General features: G+C 39.8%; 1 protein-coding gene across 1 annotated transcript; it reads right to left on the bottom strand.

Moving 5' to 3' along the window:
• Nucleotides 1-4,744: 4,744 nt before the first annotated feature.
• On the bottom strand, nt 4,745-12,433 carry cav4b (caveolin 4b). The gene is made up of 4 exons (XM_074642723.1): nt 11,273-12,433; nt 10,457-10,689; nt 7,957-8,144; nt 4,745-5,341 (listed from the first exon to the last, which is right to left on the bottom strand). The coding sequence occupies exons 2-4, from the start codon at nt 10,682-10,684 to the stop codon at nt 5,158-5,160; spliced, it is 600 nt and encodes a 199-aa protein (XP_074498824.1). The 5' UTR covers nt 10,685-10,689; nt 11,273-12,433; the 3' UTR covers nt 4,745-5,157.
• Nucleotides 12,434-13,575: the final 1,142 nt, after the last annotated feature.

Below are 13,575 nucleotides of genomic sequence, written 5' to 3'. Positions count from 1 at the left end.
ATTTCCATCATTTATTATTCGTTTTTCTCATTGGCGGCTGGTGACTCAAACACTGGGGAGGACAGGAGGGAAACCCACGGGGTCATATTATTTTACACTCGTTGGATACTTATCTCTGCTTTATCTATTTATTAAACATAAAAACATAATTCACATTCAGTATAACAATAACAAAAGAGCCAGGGGTATATCACACGAAACAAAAATATTAGAACCTATATATAAGGCCTACTGAGGGTCTTAATAGCCTTTTTCTTAGTCAAATTAGGAAGTAGTTTCACATATTGCTCAACATCCATCAAGAGAAACAACAAAATAAAATATGTATTGTTACATTTATATTCATGGATAAAAGATTAAAAGAAACATATCAAATTAATTATAAGAAAATATTGTTTTTGATCTTTTGAAGAAACCAACCACATTTTCCCATAATAATATCTTTAAATATGATCAGTGACAAATCTGCAAAGTTCTTCCTGTCTTTATTAATTTCTGAATGTAGTGATTGACAGGTAATATCTGTTAAAGGGACTGTTTGTAACTTCTTACACGTATAAATCATTGCGGGTCGGTGTCCCATGCACGCTCGCGTGTGGCTACGCTGTTCAGACTCAGACTCCAACACAAACTACACGGAAAAAACTAACTTTTTGGCATAGTAAAATAAATTAGATTTACTGTTATAATTTGCATGGTAATATTAAGATTCAGTGAGAACTAGAATTTCTTAAGTAAAGATTTAAATATTTATACATTTTATTCATATAATAGATTGACTGTGTGAGAAGAGTACGTTTTATATAGATTTACTCTTACTATTTAAATGTTTTATAGTCACAGCACATGAACCTTTAAATACTAAGTCAATTTTAATCTAAAAGTATAGCGAGTTTGAATCCGCGCATGCGCCTTTAAACAAGACAAGACTCCCGCGATTTGGGTCAGAAGGACGGTTGGAGTTATTGCTGCATGGCTGGAAGATCTGGGAAGTTATTGCCTTTCTGGTTTTGAATTATGATAATATACTGTATGGGTCCGTGTGCATTTTCTTCTTGTTTGCTTGATGCAATACTGTTCATAATTTACGTCACGTTAATTTGAATCACAGTAACGTTAAGTTAGGGTGACTTCTCTACAGCAGAGGGTTCAGATCCAGTCCTGGAGGACTGGCTTCTGTTCCTCCTGAGTAACGTTAACGTCAGCTTCAGCTACACCTGGTCCCAGGTAGATACTGGACAGGTGTGGCTCATCACTACCAGGGGGACAAAGAGCTGCAGGGCTCCGGCGCTGCGTCGAAGGCCGTTTCACCGTCGACGGGCCCTCCAGGACTGGGATTATAAACTCCTGCTATAACGTTACAGTAACGTTACAGTAACAAACCGTTAGCTAACGTTAGCTAATAGTTCCAGATTAGAAAAAGCCAACCGCATCCAAACATAACCACGCAGGAAAGATCCGCTATTTTTTTTCACTTCTGTAAAACTAAAGGCATAATAATTTCCAAAGAGAGGGAGGTTAGTGAAAAGAGAGGGAGGTTAGTAGAAAGCAGAGGAGAGGAAATGTAACTAGCTGGTGGTGATGAAGCTCAAGCTGCCTGTTTCAGTGGGTAAGTAACATTATTTAGCTATAAATGTACCAACATGTATTTGAAACATACTGGCTGTGCTGCAGCAATTCATTTATCGAAGCTGCCATCGAGAAATTACAATTTATTTATTATAAAAACATTGGTTCATTTTTTGGAGAACTTTTTTGATTAGACTTCTGCCTGCCAGTAATTTAGCAGATGTGGTCAACTTCCTAACCTAAAGATGCGACCAGGAACTCAACCTTTCACAGTTTAAAGCTCTAGTCTATTTATTTATTTATTTTTTTGCTGCTTTTTATCAGTATATTTCACTCATTTCTATCACTCAAACAAGTGTAAGTTCATCTGTAATTTGTTCGTTAAAAAAACAAAGCCTTATAAACATGTTTTTATCAACAATATGCAGAACAGTACAGCAGTGAGTTGTGGTATCACATGTCCAGCCCAGGATACGCTGCAGGATGAGTCAGTGGAATGTAAATTGAGGGCTAGGGAGTGATTGGTCTAAAGCTGCAAAATTAGTCTCATTAAGGTAAGTAGAAATCTATGTATGCATGATATGATATTGCTCTTGATATTTTTCCCTATTCTTCACTGCATAATATGACATAAAATTGTTGCTATATATTTTAGATTATTGTTTTAAGGGACTGTTTGTAACTTCTTACACGTATAAATCAATCCGGGTCGGTGTCCCATGCGCGCTCGCGTGTGGCTACGCTGTTCAGACTCAGACTCCAACACAAACTACATGGAAGCACCAAAACCTCTTGGTTGTATCTAGTGAAGCCCGTCTGTTAAACAGTGTTGGCCGCGCTCGGAGGACGTTGAGGAGACCGTAGCTTTGGTCTCCAGGACCGGAGTCTCTGCTGTACTCTGCTCCTCTGCCTGCCTGCCTTCACTCACACACCGCGCTCATTCTCACTCTCTCGCTCGCACACTACACACTGCAGAAGAGTTAGTTTAGCTCTGAGAATATCTAGTGGACGTTTGTGCAGAAATAACTGCTGCAGCTCCTCCAGACCAACAGAGGTTTCCCGTGTCTTGTGAAGTGACGGGGCTCCGGAGAGAGAAATGTTATCGTCTCCGACCAAAACTCCGGTGTCTCTGTTCCCTCCGGCCGCGGTCGGGAGGCTGAGGCTGGAAAAGCCAACACTAGGATCAGCATTGATTCATGGAGAGACCTTCGTCTGGTCAGCTAACATTACTGCCAAGCAGCTGAAATATAGAGTGATATTGTGCTTTTAGCTGACGTGTGTCGCCTCACTGTATTGAGCGATGCTCGGTCATGTCTATGTAGAGTGACTGTATAACCTTCATGATGTCCATAGAGGAGGGATTTTCCATGTTTTTAGTGTTGGCGGTATTACCTGTCTCTGCGAGGCCTGCAACGCTTCCCTCTTCCAAGTCTTCACTGGACTTCAAAGATTTGGATTATTTAGATAGTATTAATTTCATGATTAGCAACAGAGCAGGGCTAACCAGGACTACTCAGCACGCCGCCATAACCGGAAGTCCTTGTCTGTAGAGTGAGCACAAGCGCGAGCGCTAGCAAAAGGACGCTGACTTTCGTTGACGTAACGTCCACAGGTGTCGCTGTTAACAAGCAATTTCTGATTCTTACAAACAGTCCGTTTAATAATTCTGAAGGACACTTCGTTAACCTCATTCACTATTATGTATTTATGAGGAAGAATCCAGACCTTCTTCCAATAGTCTATATATCATTTACAAACCGATTCCAATGTACCATGACATCTGGTCTAAACTATAATTATTTTGGAGATGTGGTGAGAAACACATTCTTCCTTCTGGGGAGTCAGCTGGGTTGGACTTAACGCTACTCTCTTATGAAAGCTGAAGTAGGTGAGATTGGAGTAAATCTGATTAAATAAAGTTATTTTTATAAAACTGTCGCTATATTGTGACAGTAGTACATGAAACAGGTAACCTGAGAAAAAAATCATGCTCCTCTGTGTCCTCCGGTGCTCCTAACGGCATCTGCAGGATTTCACAGACCGGAGGAAAACAAGCAGTAAGAGCTGATCTGAGGTCTGCTGTCCAGCTGCTGTTCTTGAGCAGCTGTCAATCACTCACCAACTCTGATCAAACGGTCAAACTAGGCAGCGCTGATCAGATATGAATCAATATTCCGTTACGTTAATACCTATTTCTCTCCTCACATGTCCTCAGAAACATCTTGTAGTGAACGGTATAGCTGTAAAATGAGAACGTTTGTGACCTGGCAGCCATGTTGAGATCTCTTGGGGAATACCTCACATGACCTCACATGACCGGAGCACAGACAATAGGAACGCTCTCTCTCTCTGAAATGACCTGTGATTGGTCAAAGTCTCCCGTCACAGGCTAGATGTTCTAAAGCCTGAAAACAGAGCCATGAGGAGGAGCAGAAGTCTAGTTATCTCTCAGAACACTTAAATTACAATATGCTGAAAGGTTATTATGGAACTTTTGCCCAATGATGCCAAAAATCTTCTGCCTACTGCAGCTTTAAGCAGTAACACAACGACCTACAAGATGTCTAATAAACAATCCCTGCAATCTCAACACGGGGATGAACCATCTTGTGTGTTTGTGTCACTAGAAGCCTGTCAGTCCGCTAGTTTACAGTCATTCAGGTCTGCTACAACAAGCTAACTGTTGCGTTAGCTAACATGCTACTGTACTGTATTCGTCTATCGCTTTACTGTTTGTCCGACTCACGTACATACAGCATGGATGTATACAGAGAACAGCGGTAGAGATTGAAGATGACATTTCGACATCATCATTGGACCAACGGGATGTCAATTAAATCTGGTATCCTGCTGGTTGTTGATTGGTAAGAAACCAAGGGAGGTTATCCTCCCTATATAAAAAATCATATATCATTTTTCAAAGGAACGTGGCAAATCATCACACTGGAGAAGCTGCAAACAGCAGTATGAGGTGTTTTGCTTGACAAATACTGAAAGAAAATCAGTGCAGATTAACCAGAATTGTACACTCCCGATTAATTTTCAACCGATTACCTAAAAAAAATAAAATTTCAAAATCAAAGCATTTATTGATTAATTGAGTCAACTTTGTTCTATTTATTCTAGACTCCTCTGTGCAAATATCTGTAAAATCCACTCACAGTCTATTCTGTAACCAAAACAAATATTCTCAAGGATTTTTTAAAATTGATTTTATTGATACTTTGATACAACTGAATCAGAATTAATTATTGCATGATAGCTAATAATCTGTATGAATTGGCTTTACATAGAAAACATCAAATAGCATTCACAGACCAGCTTACAGAACTATGCCAATTAAAAACATAGAAAAGACATTTAAATAAAATTATCTCACTATCACTCACCCACTCTCACTCACCACTCACTCACTCTTTCACCCACTCACTCACTCTCTCACTCACTCACTCTCTCACCCACTCTCTCACTCACTCTCTCACCCACTCACTCACTCTCTCACCCACTCACTCACTCTCTCACTCACTCTCTCACCCACTCACTCACTCACTCTCTCACTCACTGGATATGACTTGGTATGTCTCACATTCATACGGTCTCGTTGTCTCTCATTTGATGCCAGTCCTTGTTGGACAGTGAGACGGTGATTTGACTGCAGCAGAGAGCCAGAGACACACAGAAGGGAGAGATGAAAACATTCACAGTAAACATACACAGTGAGCGCAGACATGGGAGGAAGGTGTTGCTCAGCTGTAGGCAAGGAACCACGAACCTGGAGGGAGAGAGGGAGAGGAGTATTATTATTTTTTACTCTCTCTCTGTGTCAGGACAGACAGAGAAGACTGATGCACCTTTAAAATGGTCTTGACAGGTTATTTTCCAGTTTGAATCACTGAAAGAAGCCATGGGCTAGGCTACATGTCACGATTAGCTTAGCTTAGCTTAGCAGAAATACTTGGAAAAGGGCGACATGGCTGGCGTGACAACTAGCACCTCTAAAGCTCAATAATTAACACCATGTCTTGTTTGTTGTAGCTGTAAACCAGAGGCAAAGCAAGTTATTGTCCCCATAGAAATAAAATATTATTTCTTATTATTATTATTTTTTTTATTTAACCACTTAGTGCTTCATCCACACACTCTTGTCACAGCGGATGAGTGACAACTTTGTTCGATTCATTTTCTGTAACAGTATGCTATAGCATTAAAGCATGGTGGACTTGGTAAGCTCACTAGCTTGCTAATTCCGCTGTGCTACGCGACACTGGTTACAGAAAATGAGCCATACGGCAGGCTGGTGGCCAGCGGCAGCACCAGGTCTAACGGCCAGCTAACCAGCCAGCCATCCGTCTCTGGAGCTGTGTCCGCTCTCTTCCCAGCGAGCCTGACATGTGTTGTCACTTTAACAACTAACAACAAACGGCATTTTCTTTTGTACTTGTCAGATGACCACAGAAAACAGTTCAATGTCCGTTCTACTCCTGTTCTATTGCTATGGTTGTGTCACACTGGCGGGGCTCATGGGCTTCCTGGGCCCCGCCAGTTTCTCTGCTCTAGTTGCCTGGCAACCTCAGGGTGATGACAGAACCCCAATTTCTCGAACTTTTTGTAGAGATTTAACAAACCAGATATATAACGTGTTAATATGTGAGGTGCCAGTAGGTGGATTTTGTTACCTTTGGACAGAGCCAGCGTAGCTGTTTCCCCCTGATTTGAGTCTTTGTGCTAAGCTAAGCTAATCACCTGTTGGCTGTAGCTTCATATTTAGGCTACTGTACATTTCGAGAGTGGAATCAATCTTCCCGTCTGATTCTCAGTAAAAAAATCACTAAGCATATTTCCCAAAATGCCTAACTGGTCTACAAGCTGGTATATTCAGCCACATTAAAGACACTGCTCTGATTTACACAGTTCTGAAAGAAAATGCTGCATTAGAACCAGACATCTGGTCCCCCTCTGCTCTGGACAGATTTCCAGTGGCCTGAGACATGCCGGGCCAATCATAACCATTTATCTAATATGTGCGTGTTTGAGACGAAGACTGCATACCAAGACTGATGCTTCAAGAACACTAATTAGTGATGTCACAGCAGGTGTTTGAGTCACATACCAGCTGTGACATCAGTGGGCCAGATGAGTGCAACATGCTTTAACGTTTCTACCCGAAGACTGTAACGTCTGATCCCAAAGCCCAAGAGTGAGTAAAAGGAAAGGTTTAGAACTGCTGCTCAAACAAAAATTGCATTTTGAAGATTGACAAGGATGGTTGGATGTGAATTTTCCTGGTTTTCTGATATTTTATTGACTAAACGATAACAAACTATTGGGCGTATTAATTAAATTAACATAATCATTGATTGCAGACTTACTCATAGCCTATAGCCATATGGAACTGCAAGTTCAACAGACATTGCTTAACTTTAGGGGTCGCAAGCAAAACACATTGGGAACCAATGGTTTAGAGCAGAGGTCAGCAACCTTTACAATCAAAAGAGCCATTTTAGGCAAAGAAAAAATCTGTCTGGAGCCGCAAAACATTTGAGCATGATGAAGGTAACATAGTTTATAGTCTAAGTATTAGGGCCACATTGAGGGGAAAAAACATCAGAGATTTCCAGAATAAAGTCAAAATATTACGAGAAAAAAGTCATAACTTTACAAAAATAACTTCATAACTTTACGAGAAAAAAAAGTCGTAATATTACGAAAATAAAGTCAGAACTTTACGAGAAAAAAAGTCGTAATATTACGAAAATAAAGTCAGAAGTTTACGAGAAAAAAAGTTGTAATACGAAAATAAAGTCATAATATAACGAGAAAAAAAGTCGTAATATTACGGTAAAGTCATAATATTATGCAAAAAAAAGTCAGAAGTTTACGAGAAAAATGTCGTAATATTACAAGAATAAAGTCATTACTTTACGAGAAAAAAAGTAAATAACACGAAAAAATTACTACTTTATAATATTATGCCTTTACTCTCATAATGCTACAACTTTTTTTCTCGTAAACCTATGACTTTATTCTCGTAATATTATGACTTTATTTTCGAAATCTCAGATTTATTTTTTTTCCTCAATGTGACCCTAATACTCCGTCGTACCGTCATACCATAGACCTACAACAATTGTAAATAAAAATGAAAATGTAAACCAAAAAACAGTTATTCATTTCCACTAATTTTTTAAAAAATCCACAGGGAGCCACTGGAGAGGAGCTAAAGAGCCGCATGTGGCTCCGGAGCCGCAGGTTGCAGACCCCTGATTTAGAACAACCGTGCTAGTGAATCTTCTGCATTTACTGTATTTGATGAATGAGTGAGCATGACTGTCTCAGACACTAATGTGCATGACTACATGAGGGAGCATTTTTATTGCACCAGCATACCAGACATGTAGACAGGCGAGAATGGCCAGGAAAACACCACAAAGGAAAGCGAAAGGCACGGCAAGCAGCAAGGAGAGGCAGCGGTACGTCCAGATACGGGCCGTCTCGAAGCCGGCAACACTGTAAAGCCACACTTGGTCTATGCTACGAGGTGTGGCAGGCTCCGCTAGCACGTCACTGACCTCCACCTAACAGACAAGGAACAAGAGAGCGGTTGGTTCAAGTCAAGTCAAGTTAGTTCAGTGTTGACTGAAGTGCTTTAGCTTCAGATGAGACAAGGATGACTGACTGACTCCCACGCAAAGAAGGTTACAGAATAGATGTGAAGAGATAAACACATAATCAAATGATAGGAATTGACAAATTCAGACATTTGAAGACAGAGGTCCAAGAAAATTCACTACACCACTAGTGAAATATCCGGGACTGGTAATAAGGAGCTCCGTCTTAAAATTTTGGCTATCCAGCATTTGACATCCTCAAGACAATTTAGAAGTGACTGAAGATCATGTGTTTTTTCTCAATTTTAAGAGGAAATACAGCTGACTGTCATGAACATAGCAATGTTAAGGGATGCTATATTTTCTAAAAAGAGACTCCAATGGAAGCACATATAATCAAAATAAAATAGGGCCAAAAATGGAACCCTGGGGTACATCAAACACATCCTCATACCGAAACGAGAGAATAGGGCGTTTGCCAATGTCTCCCACAACAATATATATAAAAAAGGGGGGAAAAAGTTCGGAAACTTGTGTTTGGTGGATTATTTCTCTGTTACAATGATAATTGGCATTGTATTTTACATCATTGGAAGGCCTGTTTATTTACCTTCACACTGATGTCCAACTTATAAGGATCATGCATTTGTGGGATGAGTAGCACAGCTGATTATTTGGGTATCGCCCAAGAAAAATTTGCCAAAATGCTCTGCCAATGGTAAACAGTGTATTCTCATAAGGCTACCAGAAAGCCTGCAATGACTGCCCTTCACCGTCAGGCCCGTTTGCGCTGGTGGCGACAACACAGACAATGGAACCTGAACATGTGGGGGAATGTCATGTTCAGTGATGAGTCCAGGTTCTGTCTGCGAAAGTTGGATGGCAGGGTCAAAGTATGGAGACGACGTGGAGAACGCTATGCTGATTGTTGCACCGATGGAGTAACAGCTTTTGGTGGGGGCAGTGTCATGGTGTGGGGCAGCATCTCCCTCACTGGCAAAACAAGGCGTGTCATCATTGAAGGCCATCTCAATGCAGTGAGATATCGGGATGAGATTCTGCAGCCAGTGGCGATCCCATATCTCCACAATCTGGGACCTATCTTCATTCTTCAAGATGACAATGCTCGCCCCCACACAGCCAGGGTTATCACAGACTACCTCCACAATGTGGGAGTAGAGAGAATGGAACGGTCTGCCAAGAGTCCACACCTCAACCCAATTCAACACTTGTGGGATCAGCTTGGGCGTGCTGTACGTGTTAGAGTGACCAACACAACCACGCTGGCTGACCTGCAACAACTCCTGGTTGATGAATGGAACACCATCCCACAGCAACGTGTGACCAGGTTGGTGACCAGCATGAGGAGGAGGTGCCAGGCTGTTGTGGCTGTGTATGGATCTTCCACCGCTACTGAGGCTCCTGACGGTGTATTAAATGAATAAAGTGTAAAATAGCCAGTATGTCTTATTTGTTCCTTGTTACTGATAGAGAGTTCAATCATCCAATCCACCAAACAACTTAAAACAAGAGTAAACACCAACAGGAGAATACACTGTTTACCATAGGCAGAGCATTTTGGCGAATTTTTCTTGGGTGCTACCCACATAATCAGCTGTGCTGCTCATCCCACAAATGCATGATCCTTAAATGCACTTCTACCAAGTTTGACATCATTGTGAAGGTAAATAAACAGGCTTTCCAACGATGTAAAATACAATGACCATTAGCATTGTAACAACAGAGAAATAATCAACCAAACACAAGTTTCCAAACTTTTTTTCCCCAGTTTATATATATATATATATATATATATATATACAGATTTTAACATTGTGAAACAGTCACAGTTTTAAACACGTGGTTAACGCTGTGAAACGGAACTACTTGGATAAAAGATCATGGTTTGGGTTAAAATAACTTTGTTTGTTACGTACATAAGTAGGGATGTAGTTATTACATTACGTAAGTGACGTAGTATATGATGTGGTTACATACTAATGTACATACTAACATAGTAACGTACCTTAAAAAAACTCTGTAACTTAAAATAATTACTACGGCCACTAGAGGTCGCTGCCTAATAACAATCGTGACTATGGGCTGTGATAAGCTGCTTGCCCTATAGATGCGTTTTTTAGGGTAAACCACATGAGATAGCAGCAGAAGAGGATGATAAATTCAGATTTTATATAGGCCTAATTATATATCGAATCAACTGCTAACACTGCTCTGGCAGAAAATGTAGATTCATGGAGAGCGGAAAAGGGAAAGCGAACCTTTAGGTGCTGGTTAATGCCATAAGGGTCCCTGTTGACAGGGCGGGGGGGTGAGGGCGTAGTTGGGGCTGCGGGAGGGGTCGGAGGTTTGGGCGCCGGAGTAGGGTCTTTGGATGCAAACTCTGGAGGAGGAGGAGGCGTGTTTATCTGTTCTTCTCCTTCACCATCCTCATCACTGTCATCGTCAATCTTACACTCCACCAGACAGTCGTCGCTCACCATCATCATCCTCACTGATGGTAGAGAGGCACATACTTGTTTTCAAATGCATGATGATAGATGGCCACATGGACAATCAAACACATGGGCTGTCGCCCTCTTCTGATCTTGTTTGACATTAACATACACACATTTATACTGTATATCAGTGCACACACACACACACACACACATATATATACACTCAAGCAGGCTGCAGCACATTGCAGGCATGCAGCGTGTAACAGCGAGCTGAGCACTGGCACTACCACCTGTTCTTTAGCCCCCCCAAAAAGAAGTCATACCAAAATCTGTAAATAGCAGCTGGTCATTTTAAAATTACATTTTTAAAAAAGAAACACATTTGCTAAATTGTGTCATCTTTGTCTTCAGATATGATTGAAAGTCTTTTAACAGTTGATTAAAATACTTAAAATACTTTTAAAATACTTTTAATCAACTTGCATGTATCAGATATGATATACAATATACATGAAAAAGGTGCTGCTGAGGGGAAAAACTGTAGTTGTAGTAACTCATATCCTTGTTGAGAAATCATTGCAGCAGATCCACAACGAGGACAGCAACAGCAGAAATGATGAATCATGCGTGACTTACCTTACTTGAAGTGCTATCTTAATCCTGTATCAGTGACAGAGACCCTCGCAGAGAGACAAGGCAGGGGAGCCCTGCAGAGAGTGCTAATCTGAAATGTCAATGAGATCAGTTCAACCGCTTAAACACAATGTCCCTTAGAGTTGAGTTGGCTTGTGAGAGCTCATACAGAGGCACCCACACGCACACACATCAGAAGTGTGTGTGTGTGTGTGTGTGTTGGGTGGCTGTGGGAAGGGGTTATTTTCGGAGGAGGAGCGGATGGGCCTAAAAGATCACGTTACAGCACTCGGGTGCCATCGTAACACAGAAATTGAAACAATCAAACGCACACCAACAATACAGTAAACAGTGTGAACTCAGACTCTGAATGATTTTTACGTTTTACAGAGTGCTGAGTCAGAATACAGAAGTATCTAGAAACTTCTATACATGCTGGCACGGGAGGGTGGTGGTCGCCACATGAAAATACTGCTGGTAAATGAGCAGTAAAATAGCCAACAAAAACATGTAGTACGTTATTTTACTGACAGATACGGTAGGTCAATGTACTGGACTTTATATCAACAGAGAGCAAACATACCATGAAGTCCTGCTGGACCGGTAATAATAGTAATAACCCGAACCCACCAGGTCATATGTAGAAGAACAGTATTGTTCTTTTAAGGCAGGGGTCAGCAACCTTTACTATCAAAAGAGCCATTTTAGGCAAAAAAAAAAAAAAATCTGTCTGAAGCCACAAAACATTTGAGCATTGTGATGAAGGTAACACACTTTATAGTCTAAGTATATAGTATATAAGGGCCAAATTGCAAATGTACTACGGAGTATTAAGGCCACGTTGAGGGGAAAAAATCTGAGATTTCGAGAATAAAGTCCTAATATTACGGGGAGAAAAAAGTTGTAATATTACAAGAATAAAGTCATAACTTTATGAGAAAAAAAAGTCATAATATTATGAGAATAAAGTCATAACTTTATGAGAAAAAAAAGTCATAATATTACAAGAATAAAGTCATAACTATGAGAAAAATAAGTCGTAATATTACGAGAATAAAGTCATAACTTTACGAGAAAAAAAGTCGTAATATTACAAGAATCAAGTCATAACTTTACGAGAAAAAAAGTCGTAATATTACGAGAATAAAGTCATAACTTTAAGAGAAAAAAGCTGTAATATTACAAGAATAAAGTCATAACGTTATGAGAAGAAAAGTTATAATAATACGAGAATAAAGTCATAACTTTGTGAAAAAAGAAAATAACACGTCAAATTATTACTTTATTATATTATGACTTTATTCTCACAATACTACGACTTTTTTTCTCGTAAACTTATGACTTAATTTTCACAATATTACGACTTTTTTCTCGTAGACTTATGACTTTATCCTCGTAATATTATGACTTTCTTTTCGAAATCTCAGATTTATTTATTTTTTCCTCAATGTGGCGCATGTGGCTCCGGAGCCACAGGTTGCAGACCCTTGTTCTAAGGTTTATTCTTCAACTTTTTGGACTTTAACTACTTCTGCATACTTTCAGCTACAGAAACCATTCAACTATCAAAATATTCAGCTCTTTAAGTACATTTATGCTATATCTTTAATTGTTTCTACCATTTCAACTTTTTAAAATATTAAACTTTTTCCCATATTTTTTTCCAATGCAACTCAAATCCTCTTAAACCTACTCCACTTTGAAATGCTACTGCTTCCGCATACTTTCAGCTACAGACTTCATTTAAACTTAAACGGGTTACAAGACTTTGAACTATTAAGCTATGATTCAGCTTTTTGATATCATTTACAGTTTTTGAATTATCACAGTTCAAGTTTTATGCTGTTTTCAGTCTTTTTCTGAGTTTATAATGGGTGTGTATTGCGCTGCTTTACAGTGATGACATCACTCTGCGTTTTTCCTTTATTCAAAAATTTTTGTTCAAAAAAACCTTGTAGGTTCCACAACTTCCACTCCTCATACACAATTAATACATATGATGTGCCCATTTAAAGCTCGGCTGATGAATTTTCTAGGTCTGGTCTAAATTGTTTGATCTCCTGTGTTTACGACTTAAAATGATTTTGTTTTTCTAGTCTGTGAATCAAGTGGAAATTATTTTTTGTCAGGATCAGTCTCTGTTTGTTGTTACTCATTTTGGCCACAAGAGGCTGAAGTGCACCACTACCCCATGTTCAAAATAGGACTAAAAACATGAATGTTTTCCCGAACGGCAGTTTCGTGCCAATTAATAAACCTTTCTAGCCAAGACATGACAGTAATGTTACAAAACTTGGTAACACACA

The sequence above is a fragment of the Sebastes fasciatus genome, chromosome 8 (genome assembly GCF_043250625.1).
Source record: "Sebastes fasciatus isolate fSebFas1 chromosome 8, fSebFas1.pri, whole genome shotgun sequence".
In the NCBI taxonomy this organism is placed as follows: domain Eukaryota; kingdom Metazoa; phylum Chordata; class Actinopteri; order Perciformes; family Sebastidae; genus Sebastes; species Sebastes fasciatus.
Note: the sequence above shows the minus strand (reverse complement) of the source record. Positions and strands in the feature narration are given on the sequence as shown.